At 34.8% G+C, this 24955-nt stretch overlaps 1 protein-coding gene across 1 annotated transcript in view; it reads right to left on the bottom strand.

The window, feature by feature from the left end:
* Positions 1 to 4434: 4434 nt before the first annotated feature.
* LOC136026657 (26S proteasome regulatory subunit 6B) overlaps positions 4435 to 24955 on the bottom strand; it is a 28268-nt gene continuing 7747 nt past the window's right edge. Inside the window, exons 2-6 of the mRNA XM_065703395.1 lie at positions 21846 to 21992; positions 17208 to 17411; positions 14717 to 14961; positions 5079 to 5303; positions 4435 to 4628 (exon numbers count right to left, since the gene is read on the bottom strand). Coding sequence (XP_065559467.1) covers positions 4515 to 4628; positions 5079 to 5303; positions 14717 to 14961; positions 17208 to 17411; positions 21846 to 21992 — 935 coding nt within the window. The 3' untranslated portion in view covers positions 4435 to 4514. The remainder of the gene's footprint in view (positions 4629 to 5078; positions 5304 to 14716; positions 14962 to 17207; positions 17412 to 21845; positions 21993 to 24955) is intronic.

The following is a 24955-nucleotide window of genomic DNA, read 5'->3' as shown; positions in this document are numbered from 1 at the left end:
ATATGCCCCTTGGCCAAAGAACTTACTGCTGTAAGTTTCAAACTTATCAAGGACAGAGAGTTTCTTTGCCCAATTATAGGCTAGCTAACACCCTCCTTTTTTGAACAAAAACACATGGTTCTCTTAGCCTCTGCAATAGTCCTGTAAAATTTCAAGCCAATGGGAAAAAAGTTTTTCAGATCTTTTTTTTTACTCCATTTTCAGAGAGGGGGCATGCCTTGAACTAACTGTTTAGGCATTAGGGCCAATTCCGTATCCAGGGAGGGGGAGGGGCTAGGAATTTTGACCTCCCCCCCCCCGAAATTTTTGTCCAATTCGCAAAACGTAACGAAAAGAAATATAAACAAGTTTTTGATGCGTTTTTTGCCCCCCCCCCCCCGAAAAAAATCCTGGATACGTGTCTGATTAGGGCTTATTTGATCCTGGGACTCGCGGTTTCAATCTGTTAAGAAAAAAAAAGTTTGTTGGACATCCAAAACTAATATTTTTTCATATTTTATGAATTAGGAACCCTTGACTGAAGAAAAACTCCGATATAGTTTTCAAACATATTAAAAAAATGTCCCATCTTTGGAGTGCCCATACCTCCAACCCATTTTTTTGTACAAGGAGGTCTTTGCCAAGGAATTCAAAGGTACAAGTTTCAAGCTGCTTGGAAAGTTTTGTTGCTTTTTTCGGGGAAACCCTTAGTTCTTCTTGTAGTTGGAATCTTATTCATCAAAGGATTTAAGCAGTGAGCAGTAAAGATTTAATGTTTTGGGGGCCTTCTAAAAGGTTTGTATAAAAGTCAAAAGTTTAGGGACAGGACCCCTACCACTCTTTTCCCTCAAAACAAAAATGAATGGTCCACTAAAACATGCAACAACTCTTGCGAAATCAAAAGGAGAGATACCCTGTCTCCTTCAAAAAGTACAGTATGGTCCCTGAAGCCCTGGTGATGAGCCAGGAAATTTCAACATAACTGAAAAACCTCTGGTCATTTCTTGCGCCACAATTTTGAAGTGGGGGCTATGTCTCAAAAATAAACGTCAATCGCGCAATAGGGTCAACTTGATTAGGAAGTTACAATTTTAAGTTTCAAGCCGTCGAGAAAAGAAGTTTACATGTCCTTTTTAGGGTGCCATTTTCAGCTGAACCAATATTTCCCCCCCCCCCCCCAAATTAGGGTCTACTAGACCAAAGTTATAAGTTTCAAGTCAATCGAGACAGACATTTTCTGACCAATTTTTTCGGAACCAGAAAACATTTTTTTTTCTGCATAGGGAAAAGAGCCTTTAATCACATTCTTTACCCTGTCCAATCATAAAATAGTCTAATATCGTCATTTTTTCAACATACGTAGCTAATACCTCCGAAAACTAAACTCTCTTGGCCCAAGAGTTAAGGGATATAATGTTTTTGCACGACAAAAAGAGGCTACGTATGTCAGTTCATGAATGTTTCAGGCCAGACATAAAAGCTTTTGGACAATCTTCAGGGTCAATCCCTAAACTGAAAAAAGATTTTAGCTCTGGTTCAGGGGAATCCAATTTTCTTTTCAGTTCTTCTTGTGTAGTGGGATCCCTATGCCCCAAGAGATAGTCTATCGCTTGTCAATGATCATGCTAAAAGCTATCTTCCTGCGTCTGGCAACCAGTAAAAATATCTTCGATTTCTTTTTTTCAACCCCTACGCAGTGCATGCCTCTGAGCATCCGCCCAAGTAGGAAATATATGTTTGTATTATGTATTGCGCATGGCGTTTGGCTCTGTTTCGTTGTGTATGAGTAGGTAGTGATTTGCAGCCATTCGCAATTTTCCATTTTTAGTGTATGTGTCTTTTTCTTTATCACTATGTTCGCAGCCATAGAGCTTTGCGGTGGGACGTTCTGTACATTTTGGGTCTCATTTATCTACTGAAATGAATTCTCTTTGTTTTAAGCTTTTAATTATAATTTGATTTTATTTCTTCATCTTTTCGTCTTTGGTTTAATATAGCTCTAGTTGAACAACCCAAAAAGTTTCATTCTAATAATACAACCTGTATATAAACAATGGGGAACTTGCATAATTTGTAGCCCTTAGCCTAGGGGCTGAGGGGGCCATGTCATTTCCAGAGGCATAGCTATGAACAAAATGGCTATGTAGATGTTCTGATCGGATGTCTTGGAGGGTTTATATGTGGGACAGCTAAAAAGGCTTGGAATGGGGTTTGGTTGCCCTTCAATCTCTTTTGACCTATGAAAAGGCCACTAAAACTTTCCATTTCCAATCGAATGAGGCTCCTCCAAAGTTTCTACAACTCCTTTAATATGAAGTGACCTGTTGGACCACGACAACGAAGAATAAGACAAAAAAAAAAAAATACACTGAATCCATATCCTCTTTACTTATGCAGCACTATTGGCTGCGATATTAAAAAAAAAAAAAAAAAAAAAAAAATTAGATAAAGAAACAATGTTTTTAAAAAAAAATAAAAGTAAGGAATGACATAAAAACTTAAAACAAGGATATTATTACGTATATGAAGGGAGTTGCCCCCTCCTAAATCCCCGGTATTTATGCAAAATTTGACTTTTTGTTCATATTCTTTAAGAACGAATCTCAAACACAAAAGCCGTTGAACTGGAATAAGAATTGTTTAAATCACTGTGAAACTTTAGCGCAGTGTCAAGAAGGGACAGCCCCCCCCCCCTGATAAACGAATTAAATTTTGCTTGTTTTATGTTTTGATGTCGTTCCTTAATTTCATTTGAAAAAAAAAATCTTGGTTTTCTTCATCGTTTCTCCTTTTTCAAATCATGCCCACATCAATCCAATACATGGCGAGAGTTGCGGCACCCATAAGCCCCATTGTTTGCTCTTAAATTGTATATATCAATGCTTATAAATTGATTGGTAGCGTCCTAGATTGGACGGGTACAAACTTGACTGAGGATTAACATAATTTCTCTGTTACTTAATTTATTTTATGTAGTAACAAGTGACTAAAGCCATTTAATGCACTTGAAAAAGTTACTTGCAGGAGAATATCTAAGATAATTTAAGACTGATTTCAATTTGCAAATTAAAGAACATAGTAATGAAAGTGTTTCCCCCTGTTTTTGTAAACTGAGTAAATTTTTTCAGGCTTGTAATTTTTGCTAGATAACTTTAAACTTAACAAATTTTACAACTTTGGAATTACCATAGAAGTGGATTTTTTTTTAAACGTATATGTTGCAATTAAAGCCTTTTCAAGTTCTGGTTACTGCAAACACGAGTTGCTCCTTACGTACAGTTTGTTGCGATATAACTGTTTAAGAAATAAAAACAAACACGAATCCCAATGTCTCCATTTAAAACGTCGACACAAGACAGCTCCCATCAACAGTTGCCGCCCCCTCCTGAGAAATCCCTTGATAATGCTCAAGATACTCCTCCACCTCTTCACCTTTTGTACCAGTAAGCAAATGAAATTTAATATCTTTTGTTACAAAAAAGAAGATTTTTCTACAATAGGAAGGGAGCTTAACCCCATAGAACGTATACATAGTCTTAGTCGATCAGAAGGGAAATTGGTTTCTACCTCCTCTCCCCAGAGTTCCTCTACAATTTCTTGAGCTAACGTAAATTTAGAAAATCCAGGTGTAAAATCCACTCTTTGAGGCATCTGATGTCCCCCAAAGCAATGACTTCAACAGCACTTCTCCATAACAGCTGATGCAAAATTATCCATCACTGAACCTAATTTTATCAACCATCAAGTGAATCAACTTGGTTAAACGAAGTTTAAAATAATTCTCAATATTAACCGTTTATTTTACAGGAAAAGCCGCACCACCATGTGGCATTACTGCCTCTGAAACAGAATAGTTCAATTTATAGTTTTTCAATAATTTTAAATCGATAACAGTTTCTCCCCCTTTGTGTCAGAATAGTAGTTTGGTGCAACAATATGCAAGAAAACGCCATTTTACTTTGACATAATCTTTTCGAAGACTTAGGAAGAGTACTAGAACTTTTATTTCTGTTCAAATGAGTTCGTCAACATTCTTCGACTCGATGAAAAACATCTAGAAGCAAAAAAAAGCATTTGTGAACTTTCTTTTGAAAGAAAAAAAAATGCACAATTCACATTTTGTAGATGGGAGCATAAAACGTCTACAATACACTTTTCGGACATGCTGCATGTGATGACCTAGTTTTCTCTAGCACGTCTTACCGCCTTGTGGTTGTTTCTTCTTTTTTTTTTTCAAAAATCAGGCAAATCTTCTTAGGCTCGTCGCCATTGATGCGCAATTTTAAATTTGATAAATTTCATATATTTGGAATCACAATAAAAAGTATATTGATCTGATGTGTTAGTTGTTAGCAAAACTACTTAATTTAAGGTTAGGTTTTGGTGACTATTAGCTCTGGCCACTCCCTATTTACAGTTCATCACCATCAACTGTTTGATTAACAACAACCAAAATAGACATACAGAGTGTTTCGATTTGTCAATACTTATAGAATATAAAAAAGAAAATCCAAAATTTTGAGCTATTTTCCAAATTATTTATAAAACTCATGTTCTGATTCATCTTTCTTGATTGTATTTTTGTATCCCTTCTCAAAGTCTTTTGGTAAGATCACATAGCGATTCTCTCGAACGGCGTGCATTCCAGCCTAAAAAAAAGGATGAATATCATGACACAAAACCTGAAAAACTTGAGGAAATCAAGAGAGAGAGAGAGAGGGGCAGAGATAAAAAGCGGACGGTAGAGAAAGAGAGACTGAAGAGAGAGAGAGTCGAAGGGAGATAAAAGAGAGACAGAAAGAGAGGCGGAGAGAGACAGAAGGGAAAAGGGAAAGAGAGAGAGACCGCAAATTCCACAGTCATTCTATAGTTTTTATTCAGTTTTATTATAGTCGTCTAATTTAGGCTGAAGAAGCTATGTCATCCGTGACAAAACGAGGATAAGGGGTGCACATAAGCATTAAACCAAGGGGCGGCACTGAGCTGGAACACGGTTAATTCTTCAGGTATCCGATGAACTTGCATAACTATATTTTACTTATTTCATTTTACCAAGATTCGTGTCGACAGCAACAAAAATAATAAGAGCAATAGCATACCTCTTGACAGATGGCGTTTATATCTGCACCAGAGATTTTATCAGGTCGAGCAATATATTCCTCCAAGTCCACTTCATCACTAAGATTCATTTTGGACGTAATAGTTTGAAAAACCAAGCGTTTTTGACGTCTATCGGGAAGGGGGAATTCAATTTTTCTATCGAGACGACCAGGACGAAGCAATGCTGGGTCTAGAGTGTCTGCACGATTTGTAGCCATTATAACCTGCACAATAGAAAACAAATGAGTATAAAAAAGTACTGCTCTAGCGATACAATCTAATAGCAACCGTCTACAGCTACTACTCGCGTTCAAATGTCTAAATATTCCAGTTGCAGCACTGGAATTCAAAGGTCCAGAAATTGGCCCGCAAACCTTGAGAAAGATTTGCATTGCTTTTATTGAATTCTTTCGATCTTATTTTTTATGAGGCACACTATAAGACACTCCTTTTGATTGGTATCTTTTGATATCATCATGGGTTAAAACCAACCCTAATATTAAATATAAGTGAAGATCAAACATAAAGTACTATAAGCTCTCAAACTTGTGTCGATAACAAACCTCCAACGAATACTGAGCAAGAATATTTATAACAAGATAAGTGTAACCCCAATGAAAAGCATCAAAGTGATGCAGAATAAATCAAAGCGCATAATAAGTTCAGAGTAATTGCAATTTTAAGTGTACAATCCATAGAAAACTTCATTCTGATTGACAACTATATATATATATATATATATATATATATATATATATATATATATATATATATATATATATATATATAAACCATTTTCCATGGGGAGAAATATTGCATCAAATACAACTGTCAGTTCCTTTATTCAGAAATTCACTAGAAACATAAAGCAATGCAATTAAACTGGGCATTAGTCGTGGGCATTAGCATCATATTAGGCACTTTTGGAATATTAGCAACACAGAACTACGCACAAAAAAAGGATAATTAGATTTCACAGTTTATGAGAGCATAGAAAGATAAAATTATGCATTATAGGAGCTAATTGAAAAGAAAGAAGCTATAATAAATCCTAAGCAAATATTTCAATTATATATGCAAAAATTGTCTTTTTTGAAGATAGCAGCATGACATACAGACGAAATATTCACTCAAATTTTATTCTAGTCACTGCCTTTGCAAACAGTAGCTGTTCGAAATATCTCTTGCTTTGTGTGATGGAAAGGCAGTGTGGTCTTCGTTGTTACTAATACAAAAACAGCTTTTTACCGTAATTGAACATGATCCTACCTAAGACTGATCCAAGGGCCCCCACTCACGGTATAATTTTAGGAAAAATATTCAAGCTTAGGAGTATAAAAGACTTATTAGGAAAAGTGAACAACATTGAGCTGACAATCCTTGAAAACCCATACATGTATGACTAAAATCCATACTTCTGGATATTGTCCCCTTCCTAGATAAATCTTCTAAATCTCCGTCTGAGGGATGTGAAGTGGCGATTAGATTCTAGGTCAACTTAAACTTTCAAAATTAGAACACATATTATGTGATTAACAAGCTTTATGAACTACACAACAAACTCACTCACAGAGGGAGGAAGACCCCATGAAGATCAGAAATAAAGAATTTCTCAGGGAAGCAGCTGACAAAAACTATCAGCATATTTTAAGGTTACTCCGATTTCCAATTTCAATGATTAGACTCCGATTTTTATGGAAAAGGGAAGAAAGTATCCTTTGCACCAGTGTTCGGGAGAGTTCCAATGCAGGTATGCTCTTAATCCTGTTTAACTCTAAAATTAAAAGAAAAATGCAAGATTTTTGTAAAACTCTAGACCTGCTTTGGTATTAAGAACTCAGTACAGATTTTCAGGAAAGAAATAAGAGCCAATATTGAAATTCAAGAAATCCAAAAATAACATTGATTGCTTTTTCAATTATTTATTCAATTGTTTTAGGAAAAATAGAAAATGAACATGAATATGGTTTTTAAAAGATGTTATCGACATAGTTTTAAGAGAAGATCAGTGTAGTTTTGAAGGGGAGAAAATGTGCCAACCTAACTACGTACATTAATAACTAAGTTGTGTCTGAATCATCAGACCCCATTGCTCTTTCACTTTATTAATTATAAATATGCGTTTGATTCAGCTGATAGATAAGTTTTGATGAAGGTAATTAGGAATAAATGAGAGTGTAGAGCTGATGTTAGATCACATAAAAATTGATCAAGTGGACAGCTTCACATACCTGGATACTATTAGTAAAGATGGTTTTTGCAGTGAAAATATGAGAAGCAGAATAGCCAAAGCGCACCGTGTTTGTTAGAAGGTGAAAGGAGTTTGAAAAAAAGGAAGGTAACTCTGCAAATTAAGATTTAGAGTGTTGGAAGACAAAGCAATGATAAAGGCCAAGTGATGTTCCTGAAACGTGGGGTTTAGGTATGTTTAGATTTACTCAACTCTTCCCATAGGAATTGTCTAAGGATAGCTTTAGGTGCTTGTTTGACTGACTATAAAAAAGCTGCACATCAAAAAAGCTGTGCTATAAAATAAAGCAGTATTATTAATAAGTTGCACATCAAAAAAGCTGTGCTATAAAATAAAGCAGTATTATTATTAATCTACTCGTCAAAAAAGCTGTGCTATAAAATAAAGCAGTATTATTAATAAGCTGCACATCAAAAAAGCTGTGCTATAAAATAAAGCAGTATTATTAATAAGCTGCATATCAAAAAAGTTGTGCTATAAAATAAAGCAGTATTATTAATAAGCTGCTCATCAAAAAGCTGTGCTATAAAATAAACATGTACTACTGATAAGCTTCACAAAAAAAGCTTGGTTTGATCCCACCTTCCAGTGCTACAGTGAAAAAAAAATATTAAGATGGCTAGATCCCATTTTATGGATGCATTTTTCCAAAGACTGTGCTTTTTGATTATCCACCTGTAGCCCCTCAAACAGGATGGGAGGAGGTTGGAGTGGAGGATGAGCATGCGCTATTGTGTTGGCCTGGTGCTGCTGTGTGATGTTAATAGCAGCATTTTCTCCTTAAAAATATATATTTTCAAACTATCTTGCAGCAATGCGCAAAAGTAAACAGACATTTTCCCCATATCTATATCTAAATAGATATCTAATAAATATCTAAACGAATTAGAAACTTTATTTGGCAATCAAGCAGTAAGAATATAATTAGAGAGATCCGACATTTATAGGCAATCACGCTTCAATAGAGGTGACGAGAGAAAAGTAAGCAGAAGGGGGTGAGAGAGTTGGTTGCAAGAACCGTGGTACCCACCGGGCTTGCCTCTTACATTGCGGGATAAGGTAGTCAGCCTTCAACGCTTCTCTTACTTCTCTCGTAAGGAGACCCCCAGAAAAATATTGGTTTCTATACATATGAGCCCAGTTTTGAATTTTCTGCAGCGGAATATTACAAAAGAAAAATTTTTTATCAAGATTGCATCAACATTTTTCGCAAAAGATACAATGGTCAAAATTTTTCGCAAAAGATCACAATGGTCAAGGCTTTGGTCATATTGCTAGAGATTGTTCAAATCCAACTAAATGCAGCAAATATGCCAGTAATCATAGCAACCGTCACGGGAGCTCTCAGGCACAGTCCTTTACCTCTGCCAACTGTGGTGGTAGTCATCAAAGCAACAGTCTGTTGTGTTCAGAGGTCAAGAAACCCTTACCTGTTCGAGGGCCAGATGTTAGAAATGAAACTATAGGCTATGTATGTTAATATTGGTTCTAGTTCTAGTGAAAAAGTTTCTGTTCACCATTCTGGTACCATTTCCGATCTTGATTTTGTTCTCTAAAATATTCTGGAACTTCAGGGTGTCATTGTTGATGTATCTGATGATATGTTAACAAGAGACCATTTACATTTAAAGTTTCGTATGAATTTGTTTATTCCACAAATCAGTTAACAGCCTCAGTGGTTTTGGAAGATGCATTGGGATAATATTGATATACCACTATATTGAAGTGTTTTGGATCCATGCTGTCTAAAATCAAAATTCCTTTTCACCTTCTTTCTGCAATGCTGAAGGGCAGCCGCCTTGATTAGATTGCTATCTTACTGTGATTACTCATTCGATTAAAGTAGCCACCTTAGCAGTAGTACCATCTGAGAGAATTAGGATTGGTACACAGAAAAAGGCTTGGAGCAATGACCTAGAAATACAACTTGCAAAGAACCATCACAAGTTTTGGTTTAAGATCTGGGTGGATTGTGATTGTCCGAGATGTGGTTTAATTTTTAAGATCCTTAAATTGACTAAAAAAGAGTACCCGAAAGCTGTACTGCTCATCAAGAGAAGGCAAGTATCGATTTGGTCTTGTGAAATCCGAAATCATCCACAGCTACTATGGAGCAAAGTATCAAAGTTCCCTTCATCGTCTTGTTCACGTTCAACCCCTATTGATGCAACTTCTTGAGAAAAACACTTCTTCTTGTTATTCTCTGATAGCCTCCCACCACTGGATGCCACTTTTCAAGAGATTCTCTTTCACCATTTTTCTCAACTAGATCATAGCCAGAATCTTTTTTTCTATCAAGCCCGCGTCAGTTCTTACACAGATTCGTCTCCTTAAAAAAAGCAAAGCTCCTGGTTTTGACGGACTTCAACCTAAACATTAGTTTTATGTACTAAAAAACTAGTTGAGTATATGGCATTACTTTACTTCAGAGAGTTTGCTTGTATTGCGCAGCATTTCGTACCAACTGTACTATGCGAGGACATTGTGATGTGTATCCCAAAAAAGAATAAGGATGCTCAATCTTGTGACTCTTATCGTCCATATACAGTTTGTTCAGTTATTGCAAAATTCTTTGAAAAAATTCTTCTTTTAAAAATCTCAAATAGGGATGATCATGGAGATCATCAGTTTGGTTTTCGTGTGGGTCTTGGTGTTGGGAATGCATATGCAGATTTCCTGTCTATTTTGGAGAGATATGAAAGAATGGACAAAAATTATATGTTTTTGCAATAGATATTCCTAGAGTATTTGATTCAATCCTACACTCCAAAGCTATCTTAGCAATTTTGAGGAGTGGGGTAAACCCACTCGTTTGTGCTTCCCTGTGACAATGGTATCAAAACTCTTCTATAAATGTTCACGTTAAAAATATTTATAGCATTCAAATTTATGTGCATCGTGGAGCAAAACAGGGACTAGTGTCAAGTCCTATAATATTTAACAATGCCATCTGTGGTGCAACCCACAGAATGCTGCATTTTCTTATCGAGCCATCTATTGATGCAAGTCACCTTTTGTATGTAGATGACATTCTTCTGCTGTCTGATCATATGCAATCACTGCAGGCTGCTGTGAACAGCCTTTATTCTGGGTTGTCTGACATCGGGCTGTCAGTTGCTTCTGCTAAAACTGAATTTCTCCCTTTCGGTTGTCATCACCCTCCCAATTCAAAAATTCAGATTGCCCCTGATAGAACTTTTGCCAGTGTTTCTCAAGTACCTTAAACTTACATTCGAGACCTTGATTTGAGCAACAAGGTCACTAACAATAAATGCGTTGAGAGAGAAGTTGAGAAAGTCCTATGGACATTTCTCTAGAATTAAAGGTCAATTTGACAAAAAAAAAAAACACTTGGTTGGCTTTAAAACTGTTTTTTTTGTTTCCTATGTATTTTTTCTGTTGTCATTATGGAAGTTTTTATACCTCATCAGAACGTCAACAAATTTGGTCTGTCTTTTTGAAATTTTGTAAGTATTTTCTTTGTGTTCCTATTTGATCCTTTAATAGTCAAATTTCGAAATGTTATGGAGTTTTTGAGATATGTGATAAGATGCATGTTTTAGAAGGCAGATTCAGACAGCCATCTGAGTCACTTTTAGATTTTCAATTGGGGTATATTAATCATTTCTGAGTCATTATTAGTGTGTTTTTTAGTGTTTGTGATGGTGAGTGTTTTTATTATGTATATTTCTTTTCCATACTGCTCTAAGTTCATTTTTGTATGTATAGAGGGTTCAAATAAATAATTATTATTATTATCATATCTACAATCTACAAAGTAAAAACGGAAAGAAAAATTCATTGAAAAAAATAATGATTACCTTAGATATAGGCAAAGACTTATATATATATATATATATATATATATATATATATATATATATATATATATATATATATATATATATATATATATAAAATACACTAGACCTCCATCTATAAATTTTCAATTGGGGTATATTAATCATTTCTGAGTCATTATTAGTGTGTTTTTTAGTGTTTGTGATGGTGAGTGTTTTTATTATGTATATTTCTTTTCCATACTGCTCTAAGTTCATTTTTGTATGTATAGAGGGTTCAAATAAATAATTATTATTATTATCATATCTACAATCTACAAAGTAAAAACGGAAAGAAAAATTCATTGAAAAAAATAATGATTACCTTAGATATAGGCAAAGACTTATATATATATATATATATATATATATATATATATATATATATATATATATATATATAAAAAATACACTAGACCTCCATCTATAAATTTCCCTTTATTCTACTACTGCTACAAACTCAATACAATACAGAAGTCACATAAGCAAATACAAATCTCAGCACGAAATACGCCTACTTCCCTATTTCATCTCAACAAAATTACAGGTATTGATGTACACTTGATACGCATGGTCCTCCTCCATACCAATCTATTCAAAGCCTCTATCTTTACACTCTCCCAAGAAGTTCCCTTTTCTCTTAAAACTTCCCTTACAACATCCTCCCACCCAATCAGAAAATTTGTTTTTCACTGAATAAAGAGTTAAGCCCCATTCACAACGAGGCTTTATTAATATTGAGATTTAGCTCGAGTTAATTCGAGTCAATAAAATTTTTTTTACAGAATTTTCTAACTGGCTCAAAAATTCTGATAGCCTCATGTTAGCGCTACCTACATTTCGGTATTAGTAAAACCTTATTTTGAATGATCCTTTATCGAAACATAAGACACACAAGAAAAGTTACACATTAGAAGGGCTGTCAAATCTCTCAACCCCTTCTAGGGATGTTAGTTCAGCCTTTACTGAAAACACAAAGAGATGAAGAATATACAATATACTCAATTGTATTGGCACTTTTGATTAAATTTAAGATACAAACTGGCAGCTAATATCTCTACACCTTTTTTTCTTTTTATTATACTTATATATTATTTTATATTATTATATATTTAATATAATTTATTATATATTTTATTTATATATTTCTATTATTTTTATATTTATAATTATTATATATTATTTTTTTTAATACTATTATATTTTAGCAAAGTCAGATCTCACATGTCGTGGGTGAAGTCTTATACATAATCTATGCTTAATACATAAGCACTACTTAAGCACATAGGCTATACATAGTTTAAGCACGGAAATGTATATTATTATCTGCATCCCATCAATTGAAACTTATTATTGGTATATAGACGGTTCTTTAGAATATTAAACAAGAAACGTAAGCTCTAAAGATTTTGGTTTCACCTAAAAACAAGATAAAATTATCATGCCCTAAAAAACGGAAAATATTGAACCTATCCTACACCTTTAGCAGCGTTGATGAGTCCAAATCAACCTTTAACGCGTGGTAATTTTTGCTTGTATTAAGTTGTTTCATAACGTCATAGTTGATACTTACTTTGCATACAAAAAATGATTCCTTTTTTAATTGATTTTGGTTTATTCGATTGAATTCAAAACATGTGTATTTACTTATTAATTAAAATCAATTTTTGAATTAAAATCAAGTTGCCATCAAGCCATGGCTAATTGAGGAAAAAGCCAGACAAATAGTCAGAGTGATAGGCAAAGCTGGCATAAGCCTTTTTCATAATTGTATAATGTATTGAGTCTCTCATCCGTCCATCCTAAGGCAGAACTAAGGTAGATAGTCATGGAATAAGGGTAATTCAGATAATTTTTGATTCTTACTTTAGCTATTTACAGGACAATGTACTCACAGCTAAACATGGAATACATTAGATATTTCCCCAATAATTCCCTATTCAGATTCTGACACAACTTTTTTAATAGGTGCCTGATTTAAACCTAAAATTTTACTGGAGCGTCCTTTTAAAAGTAAACTTCTATAAATTACTACGCACTTCTCTGACCTTTGTAGGAAGGAGATGGAAAAACTAAGGATAACGATCCTCCAGAGCCATTACTGGCGCAAAAAACGTCGATATCAGCGTTTTGGGCATTTTTGCAGGGACAAGTAGCAAACCCGTCACCCAACTTTGCCAAAGAAGAGATCAATTCCTGGATCTCGTATTACCAAACAGAGCATCAATACATAGTCAGCAAAGTTGAGCACCACAACACGGTCAGGAAGGGAAACTACAAGACTATTTCCAGGAGAAGTCCTTCAAACTTCTTTTTCAGGCAATATACTCCCCATTTCTATCCTTTGTTTGGTTAGGTACAACAAAATAGAATATTAAACTCCTACTACCACTACTAACAACTCACTGCAATGCCAAGCAGCCTGAGACCAACACAGGTAAGTGCACTCCTTTTCCAACCCAATCTAATGAAACCCTCCCACTTTAAACCTTCCCAAGAAGTTTCCATTACCCTCAAATCTTTCCTTGTGACATCTTCCTATCCTATAGAGGGACGACTTGCTTTTCGTTCGGTCCTAGATGGTTGGCCGACGAGGACGATCTTTGGCAATCTGTCATCCTTCATTCACAGAGCGTGTCCTAGCCATATCAACCTCTCTCTCATTATACCCCTAGATAGGCGAATCGAACCACATTTTTGTACAGCATATTGTAAGAGATAGGGTCATTCAGACAGGTACCCTAAACAATCGCAGACTCTGGAAAGCATCTAGCAAATCCTCCTCCTTCTTTCAGAGCACCCATGCTTCATAACCATACTTGACTACTGTAATCATTGTAGCTTCCAATATTCTAATCCTAGTTCATAGAATTATATTCCTATTCTTCCAACTCTTCTCAATTAAAAAAAAAAAAAAAAAAAACCGTAAACCTTGGCTATTCCACTTTAATATCTTCACTGCTCCCAGCGTCTTTAGTAATAATGCTACCTAGGTAGGTAAAGCTTTCCACTTGATCGATTTTTTTTTATAACTAGCATCAACTCTTCACCTGCACTTATTCCTACTCTTAGCGACTTAGTCTTCTTGCCATTAATATTCAAACCCTATTCTTTCACCCTAAAGTCTCAAAACCCCCATTCATTTTGCTAACATTTTTATCTAGGATGCTTAAATCATTAGCATAATCTAAGTCCAGGGAATTTTCATTCCTCCATTTGATTTCGTGTTTGCCTTTCCTGTGCTCCTTATAACAATTCCATTAAGTGATCCATATAAATGGGGATAGAATGCAACCCTACTTGACTCCTGATTTAATATGAAACCAGATACTAACCTCATTTCCTACATTAACTGCAGAAATGTTATTCTAGTAGATTTAAAATATTAAGATCCTTCATTTTGACAGACCATATTTATATTCATTATGTTGCAGCACATTTTTGAAAGACAGTGGAAGAGCAAGACATTATTTAGGATTTTTTTTTTAACATTATTTGTAGCTTCTATGAATGTATAGTATTTGAGCAAAATTTATCATAGTCTTACTTTAACATTTGTTGTTTGGTCAAATCCATCCATTTGATTAAGCAGCTCCAGGAGAATTCTTTGAACTTCTCGATCTGCACCAGTCTGTGCATCAAATCGTTTAGTAGCAATTGCATCAATTTCATCAATAAATATAATAGCAGGTGCATTTTCTTTGGCCAAACGAAAAACATCACGAACCATTCGAGGTCCTTCACCTAAGTACTTCTGAACAAATTCAGAGCCAACAACGCGAATAAAAGCAGCTGGAAAACAAAATCACCACATTGTAATTGACTAATCAATAATAACATATAATTAAAATTGCTGCCAAATTACCTTTTACCACTTAATAAAAACAACCATACGTAATTAAAATTATCATTTAAAACAACATTGCTGCTTGTGAATAAAAAGGTACCAAACTAAAGCCATGGAACTTACTACTCAAGGCTCCGAAATATTAATGTAAGAAATTTGTACTAATTGAAAAAAAAGATCACTTTATTGGCAAATAACGCAACGCCATCGGCAGTTTCACATCCGCGATATCAGCATAAATTAGACTTAGCCTTTATTTTGTACTAGACGCCTACGACGCCCCTTTTTATTTCGTACTTTATATCAAAAATATGCCCAAATGAGCAAATTCGTTCTCAAATAATCGAAAAAAAGGTATTTTATTTTTATAAATGTGTATGGTTTTCATTTGACGGCAAGTTAAAATGTAGCGTTATAGCAAGGAGAGAGGGGCTGAGAGGGCAGCCAAAAGCCAAATCATCTATTTTACACAATATATATTTCCGCATAGAGATGACAGCTATTCATAAATAAGAAGGGAGCTCTTACTGTTCGGTTTAAAATCTTTTCTTACCAATAAAGGGAAAAGGGTAAATTAACCCCCCCCCCCCAATATTGATCACTTTTCAGATCCCTCCCAGCATAAAGACTTACTAATGCCTCCCTATGCACATAAAGCTTTCAAAATATTGAATATTGACTATAATTGCTAGTTATTTTCTGTGTACTAAGTATATTTTTAGGAACGGTATAGGCCAACCAGTGAATTTTATTCCCAGAAAACGGAGGATTAACACACAAATTTTCGACAGTTTTAGATATGTGATTGGCTAAATCAGAAGTTCCACTTAGCAACTGGGCCAAAAGAAGACATTCGTTGCAGTCCTCATTATTAATTAGACAGGAAACTAAAACCCAGAATTTGCACCATATAACGATATTCTATTAATACTGGTTTGATGCTATCACCCCTCGAAGAAAAAAAGAAATGAAATTTACACCCCTGATTATCTAGCTCCCTTGTTTTGTATGAAAAAACCCATGTAGGCTACAGGTACATTCTTCAAGTGAAGAGACAATTATATAATCCTACATTTGGAGGGTTTTAGCAGAAAGGAACCCTAACAAAAGCGACTTTTTACCAACTCAAAACTGTTGAACTTTTGAAATTGTTTTTCGGATGTGACCTCCTTATGGACATATTACGACCCTTGGATTAATCTATCAGCGATCTCCCCTTCCCTCCACTTGAGTTGGCAGATGTCCTGAGATCAAAATCTTTGGCTATTTATACGAAGCATCACTTCTAAGAACTCCTATAGGAAGGCAGAGATCAAGGAGTGAATTAGCTTATCAAAAGTTCACCTTCAAGCGTCAGAGATTTTCACCTATTCTTTTTCAGGAGGCAAGTTCCGTTTGAACATTCGAAAGGGCAAATATACAAGAGCCAAGTTATCCTTTGAAGCAAATTTAATGGGAACAAATGGGGGCGAGTTTTTTCAATACAATTTTTTGCAAATTTTTGGAGCTAAGTTTCAGGCAGTAAATTTCCAGTGCAAAGTTCCCTGTTATGAACTATCTGCAGCAGGAAACCTTTTTTTTAAGAGTTTGACAAAATGACCTTAACAAAATGAGACTTATTCACCGACTTTCAATCTGTATGCTGGAGGGTCCAAAGTGAGACTCTTGAGCTCTTGTTTTCAAAACTTCCCCATCCTCAACTTTGCACAAAACAATATATTTCTCTATCCCACTTTGACCAAGTTCTTAACTCGATATCACAGAGGCACTATTTAAGGAAACATTTTTCTCTGACCAACTCTGACCTAGTTCTTGACTCAAAATCATTTAAGGAACTACTCAAGAAAGCTCTTACATTATTTAAATTTATCAGAAAATCATCAAGATTACATTATGACTATCCTAAATAAAACACACCAAGCAAATATTTCCCAAAGACTGATTTTCACCAAAGTTGATATTTGAAAGTTGTTGAGTTTGTTGATTGAAAACTACAAAAAAAAAAAAAAAAACACAAAGTAAAAAAAAAAACTCTAGAAGACTAGACATAATTCCGATTCTCCCCTACAATCTTTGACAAAACTTATCATTTTATTCTTAGAAGTTCTTAAGGGCAACTCTTTAACCCATTCTCCACTCTTTTTCTTCGTAAATGTTTTTCTTGAGGAAAGGAAAAGTAAGAATAAATTACCTGTTGTATGATGAGCCACAGCTTTGGCAAGCATTGTTTTGCCACATCCTGGAGGTCCATACATGAGTACACCTCTTGGAGGGTCAATTCCAATCTGTTTGTACAGTTCAAAATGAGTCAAGGGTAGTTCAACTGCTTCTCTCATCTCTTGTTTCTGCATATCAGCCCCACCAATATCAGCGTATGATACTTCTGGTTTCTCATCTAAAAGTAGCATTGATACATGATACACTAAAGTAGCAACACAAAAAGGAGCCATAACTATATTAAAAAAGAATGGCATAACACGAACAAAGAAAAATGCTGAGGATCACCAAAGCACCATTGCACAGTGCTATGCACCATGCAGAGCACCATACAAGTGGTTCCACTTGATTCTCTCTACACTACTTTCACACTAAGCTAATCTCCTGATATACCAAACGCACACAAGATGAAAGATTGGTTGTGATAAGAATTTCTAGGTGTTCCTTATACTGAAATAAAGATGAGAGTATTCATTTGTTTCCAAGCTTTTAACCATTTGAATAATATAGCTTAAGATAAAATGAAAAAAAATCATGGTTTAAGTTTTGAAGTTTCAATGTAAGAACTAGCTATTATAAAAAAAAGAATATAGCATTGGACTTTAAAATTCATACTGGTCGTGCTGATCTCTGTTCCATGGCCACTCAGCCAGGAAGTACAATGAAGGACTCAAGGCCAGCCATCCTGTGCTTTTGTACAACCTTCCTGTTTGCTACTATAACAAGAATATCATCACCACCTTCAAACTATAGGTTGGATTTATATTTTAAATCTATTTGACGGAACACTGTCAAATTAGAATTGAACCCTGACTATTGATAATTTGACCATTTTTTGGCACTATTTATAGTACTTTTAATTATCTTGTCTGTTTTTTTTTTATTCACCTCCCCTAATCAAAACAAACTCTAGTGTATATACCTTGCATATATGTGCTCTAAGCCTTAAAAAGGAATCAGCCCAAAAACAACCATCCAACCCTTGCTCTGGATTTATCCACCAACTATGAACTAAAAAAAGAAAGAACAAAAAAAGTCTATAGCATAACCGCAGTTATTTAGGGCACAAGGAAGGTATTATTTTGACAGGGTGAAAGCGAATTTACTAACACCTTGTAACTAGTTCTGCAGATGTCCCTTAGCTATCACCTTCCTTTCTGTCACGCACAATTTAATTAGTTTTTTTTACAAAAAAACATTTTTTTAACTGATGACAATGGTTACTAGATATTCAGTGTGTTAATGCAACTACCAATGATAATGATAAGTACTGTGTGTCAACATATCAAAAACAGCATTAATACTGTCATTACAAGTTTCCCCACTTGAAACTATCAGCACGGCTACTAGACTAGGCTAATCTCAATAGACACTGCTGGACACACAAGATGGAAAATTTGGTTGTAATTGTCCTTATACTGAAATAAATATGAGAACGTTCATCTGTTTTTAGGCTTTTGACAATGTGAAGTTGTGTAAGCATCCTTTACCAAACCTATCAAATACACTTTACTTCCCAAATGCAAGCAACACATGTAACACCCAAATAAGGCAGATTTCTGAAGCTTTTAATTTGGTCAATTGTGACACTTTAACTACCCCTCCCCCTCCCCTAATACTTTCTTTTGCTACAATCTGCCTATTAGAAATACTTCGTGCAGTTAATTTTTTTTTCAGGAACCTTGTTTTGGGTCACCCATGCTTCAAATTGTTACGGCAGTATTTTTAGAATAAACCTCTGACAGTCCCCTCCCACGAGCTTGCTGTGGAGTCCTGAATGAAGGAGATGTATTATGTGCCATATTTCTACCCAAATCTGATACTGAATCGGAATCTAAGTTCATTAATGTCCCAAAACATGGACACATGAATAATACTCAAAAGTGACACATTTTTGCAACACATTACAATGCGACTGTAAAAAGACCTCTTTGTTGGCAGCCCGCTACTGGGCTACATTTTTTGAAGGAAGGGGGTTAGGATTTGACACCTGTAAAAGCTGCCACAAAAATGTTTAGTGTTACTAAAGCTTCCTGTGATACATTCTAATCTAGAAGCGGTTACCGCTAAATCACTAGAAAAAAAAATCAAGCACAAAATAGTAAGCCACACCCTTACAGCTCGTCAGTTGCCATTTTTAAATTGGCCAGAAGTCACTGAATAATGAAACACATTAAATGCATGCCACCATCCATTTTGGGCTCTTGATCACAATTAACAAAGAGAGATACCAGACCTGATGCTTAAAGATTAAGCAGAGAAGGAGAAGGAGCAGCTCTATTTTCTTTTTTCTTGAAAACAAAGTGTTATTATTGCAACCCTTGCGTACCTGAAAGCATATTTTTTCACCAGCAATCTATCCAAATTCAATTAATTATACATAGAATCTAGAATAATCCTATCACGAGAATAGAAATATTTGAGCATCCTTCCCAGCGTCTTGGATCAGGTCACAAAACTCTTGATTAAACACTCTAGATTATTGATGTTTCAATACTTGAAAACTTATGAACTAATAAAATAACTAAGAACTAAGAACTAATAAAATATGAAAATTACTAACACAAAACTAGAGAAAAAAATTTCTCATCTACTGTCAGAACCTGAAAAAGCAATTCTAAAGCTAACACAAAGAAGTGCATAAACCCTTCAACAGCATATTAGAGACAGAGTCATAAAGCTTTTCGAAAACAAAGCCGTGTTGTCGTGTATAAGGTCCCATCTGATATTTTTAAACTTCTAGGGTAATTGCCAAAAACTACTTGCTTGAAAACAAAATAGTGGTCTCACACCTAAAGGTCCTATCTGATATTTTCACACTTCTGGGGTAATTGCCAAAAACTACTTGCTTTAAAACAAGGTATTGGACTTGTGCCTATAGGTCCTATCTGATATTTCCATACTTCTGGGTAATTGCCAAAAACTGTTTTTTTTTTTAAACAAAGCATTGATGTCATGCCTAAAGTTCCTATCTTATGTTTTCAAACTTCTGAGGTAATTGCCAAAAACTACTTGCTTTAAAACAAGGTATTGGTCTTGTGCCTATAGGTCCTATCTGATATTTCCACACTTTTGGGTAATTGCCAAAAAATATTTTCTTGAAAACAAAGCACTGATGTCACGCCTAAATTTCCTATCTGATATTTTCAAACTTCTGTGGTAATTGTCAATAACTACTTGCTTTAAAATAAAGTATTGATGCCATAAAGGTTCTATCTGATATTTTTCAAACTGTTGGGTAATTGCGAAAAAAACTGTTTGCAAAGCAGTTTTCAAAGAAAGGCGCCAGCAGAAAAATGTAGATTAGGATGATAAAGTATGACCGAACATATCTGAGCGTTGCCCAACTAATCCTTCCTTTGAAAACATTGGGAAAATGATTTTTGGCAAGTATCTAAAAAGTATGAAAATTAGAGACAAAATCTTTAGGCATGACAGCAATCATGAAACTTCTTACTTGAGGGGTAAATTACCAAAGTTACTAGTAGCTTCCATAGAAAGAATGACTTTAAAAACTTATAAAATAACTATTGCACCCTAATATAGTGCCAAATCCATTTTTTTTTTCTATGGGGAAACCGATTGCTTTTCTTTAACCTAAACTGTTTGAAAGACATTGTGCGCCGTCCTAAAAAAAAAGAGAAAAAAAAGAGAAAACAACACGTACTTGTCAAAGTTCTTTAATATTCAACAAAATTGATTTTAGATCTAGAATATGTTTAGCTGACTGAAAATTATGATTCAGCTAAGATTCCAAGAAGAAAAGTAGCCGAGTTACCTAATTAAAATAAATCCAATGGTAATTTAATTTAGTGAAACTCAATGGTTATTCTGTGAATTCCCTTTAGTTGCTCTTTGGAGTTTGTTTAAAGGCAGAGGCTTGATTTTTTTTTTTACTTTCTTTTTCCTTGATTACAGCCCTAAGGCTGCAATTATCTTCGCATAAAATTGGCATTTCTGTATAAGCCTGTCAGAATTGACCCCTTCACACATGTCTACATTTGTATTGCTGAACTACATCTATTGAGGGTAACCAAGTCAACTTGCCCTGGTGCCATAGCTGGGGGGGGGATGCCGCCAAGATTTTTTTTTAAAAAGGCAATTGCATTAATATATCTAGTTTGTATTTTTATTAGAAGGGTAATTTAACCCAAGCGCTTTTTTGTTTATATTTTTAGAATGTTCCCGCTAGTTGCATTGTCTTTAAATGACACAGACACAAGAAAAAATAAATGCATTGTCTTTCTTCCCTCTTATTTCTGATTGGCTTTTATAGCCATCTATTCCTTTTTAAAACATTTCCATTTTCTTTGTAGTTTGTCTGTGGTAATGGAAGGCAAATGCATCACTGACAGTAAAGGTATACAAAGGTACAGCTTGTAGGCCAAAGAGCCATCAAAAGTATGAAGAAAGAGCCATCATTAAGCCTAAATTTTTCCAATTTTCCTAAAATCTCAGATGAGATTTGTCCCTAGCAATCCATAAATTTGGTGGTACAAACGACAGTACCCACAACCAAAAAGTATCACCTTTATTAATAATATTTTAATCCACACAATCCATGCCTTCTTACAAGAAAACAATTCAGAAATCTAATGAATTAGATAATTACCTGGTTGAAGCATAGAAATAGAGGAATCTGCTTCTGGAGGAAGGACATCAACAAGAGCATTACTGTGCTTATGGAGAGCCACACTTGCAGAAGGCTTTAATAACTCTCTGTCTATTGTGGATAGTATACGTACATAGTAGTTTGACCCTGAAAAGAAGAAAATGGGTTCTAAAGAATATTGGCACCAAGTCATAAGTACAAACTTCAGTCATGCTAGAATACATTACAGTGGCAATAAACACAATTCAAATTTATCTGTACATAAGTGGGCGGAGGGGATGTTAGAATATATTCATAGGGATAAAAAGAAACTATAATTTCAGGCCTAAATTTCAAGAGAGAGAGAGAGAGATTCTCGATTGCCTTTAAGTTTATAGATTAGAATATAATCTTAGATTGAAAAAGCTTCTATCTCAACACCACAGCTTAGATACCAATACAGTTATGAAAACTCGATTTATTTTTGGGACACAGAACGCGGTAGCAATGATAGTTGACGGAGACAGGAAACTGGCAGTATAGCTTAGATGACCAATATTGGTATCTAAGCTGTGTATTCAGCAGAACAAAATTGCGTTCCCGCCTATGGTGTTGTAGTACGATCTACAAGTCGGAGCGCGGGCTTGGAGGAGGCGCCAAGTTCAGATCTCTGTACCTAAGGCTTCTCACAGGCAAGATAGGAGTTTTCATAACTGTATATTGATATCTAAGCTGTGTTCAACACCTAGAAAACTTCAAACATGTTCAGAAAAATCTTAAATACTTTGGTAACTATACTGAGTAGAGCACTTCCATCAAAAACTGAAAAAAATCATTCTAAACAATTCATTCGATTTTTTGGTAAATTTGTTTTTCTAGCAGCTAATGAGGGAATATAAAACACACCAAAAAAGGCTAGGGTTAAACGAATCTAGTAAAAAAAAGATAATTTGTCAATTCCAGTGGTCCCAATCATGAGCATAATGGAAGAAGGGGAATGATTTTTATTTCAATTTTTAAGTAAAAATGGTGCTTGTGCTAAGACCCACATGCAAAAAATCGAAACGACGCAAAATGATATAATTCGTCTTATATTTGGTCTTAGGAAACGAACAAAAACTAAGTTTCTGCTTACTGAGAGTGGACTATCACCAATAAATGAAAGAAGAAGATCTCTACTAATTAAGTACCTTACAAAAATTGAAGCCAATGATTCTCATACCCTGCATAACTGGTTAAGAAATCCATCTATGTTTAGAGGCGTTGCAAATGAATATGCAAATATCCAGAAGAAGTTCCCAGTGCCAGTAAAATCTATTGCACCCACATTCCCCCAAACCCCCCCTTGGAGTTGGTCAACCCCCATAATAAAGACTGACTTCTCAAAGTGGACCAAAGAACTTACCCCCATTTCTTTTATTAAGAAAAATTTTGCCGAGCTAAATAATGTTGCTTATAAAAACCATTTCCAAATTTTTGTAGATGGGTCCAAAATGAATGAGAAAGTGGCAAGCGGAGCATTTTTTATACCCATAATATCGCTTTAGGAGAGAGATTACAAGATAATTCATCTGTAATGTCTGCCAAGCTAAATGCCATAATCATGGCATTAGATTTCCTCATGGTTAATGAATATATGAAAGTTAATATTAAAAATATTATAATATATTCTGACTCTTTGTCAAGCCTTGAGCTTCTTTCGTCAGCTTCTCAAAATAAGATGGATATTGACACATTTCTTTGTCTTAGGATTATCGATATTTTTGCTTCAAATGGTATTTTAACTCATATACAGTATATTCCAAGCCACTCGGGTATAATAGGTAACCATAAGGCAGATGAAATAGCAAAAAATGCTTTAAATATTGACCAGCCAAGTGGGAGACCAATCCCCATTAGAGATATTTACCGCTGGAGACTTACAGAGGTACTGATAAATAATAAGAATCCTACCCTATCACCTTTTCCAAGTAAGCACCTTTCCAAGACTTGTCATAGAATTCGGTCAGGTTCAAATGGGCTAAATTTTCAGGCATTTTCATATCAGATCCCTAATTCAAGTGGCGAAGTTCCTTCGTCCCCCCTTTGCAGGTCATGTAATCTTAAGAATGAAACAATAGATCATTGCCTATTTGAATGTAATATGCTGACGTCTGCACAGTATACCTTGCGATGTAAAATGTTAGAATGCTTCAAACACCACAAAATTCCACTAACAGCCGAGAGTCTTGCTGACCATACTCTCTCGCAGAGCACAGAGATCAATATATACTCTCTTATAATTCAACTGCTGATATCAAAAGATATACTTCAAGAAATCTGAGCAGATGCAAATCATACAAGACAAACCAGCTCCATAGCTCTGTCGATCTCACAGAGTGAGCCAAAAGGAAAAGGGCTAAATAGTATCGACTAAAAAGCCTGTCTGCTGAATAAGAAGAAGAAGAAGTAAAAATATTCCAAAAAGGTTCTTTAAAATCTAGAAGGAGAATGCATTAGAATGAATAAAAAAAAATAATGAATTAAAATCATAACACGAATCAATCAATTTACAAAACATGAAAAAATTCATCAATTTCTTCTTTTTTTTTTAATTTGGTTAAACATTGCTGAAACATGAGGTACTTGTTCACGAATAGAGTAGATACCTCCTCCGGCTTCCTAGATGGCACCGAAACAAAAAAATAATTGCTCGATTTGGTTTAGTAGATGTGCCTTCTCGGATTCGGTCTTCCAGTGATGATTTATGTAAAAAGACTGTCAACTTTATTCACGTTTATGACCCTCTGCAGCCTTTTTTCCATATTGATACTGGTTGATTAGTCCATATTGTCTTTTGTTAGTTTGAATTTTGTTTTCCTTCGCTGTTTATCGTATTTGTTTTTGTTTATTTATTTATAATATTCCGTACTTTGTGTTTTTTATACTTTACGGGTAATAAAGTTCATTCATTCATACATACCATTAAATTGTTATCTTTCTGATTTGTTATTGTAGAACTAGAAATATCTTTTATAGATATTTCTATCAGACACATCATATTTTTTCCCTCTTTATTTTCTATCTTTTTTATTTTATTTTTTTCCCACATTTTTTTTCTATCAGACATTTCATATTTTTTCCCCTCTTTA

Source organism: Artemia franciscana, chromosome 4 (genome assembly GCF_032884065.1).
Source record: "Artemia franciscana chromosome 4, ASM3288406v1, whole genome shotgun sequence".
In the NCBI taxonomy this organism is placed as follows: Eukaryota; Metazoa; Arthropoda; class Branchiopoda; order Anostraca; family Artemiidae; genus Artemia; species Artemia franciscana.
This window is presented reverse-complemented; position numbering and strand designations above follow the sequence as displayed.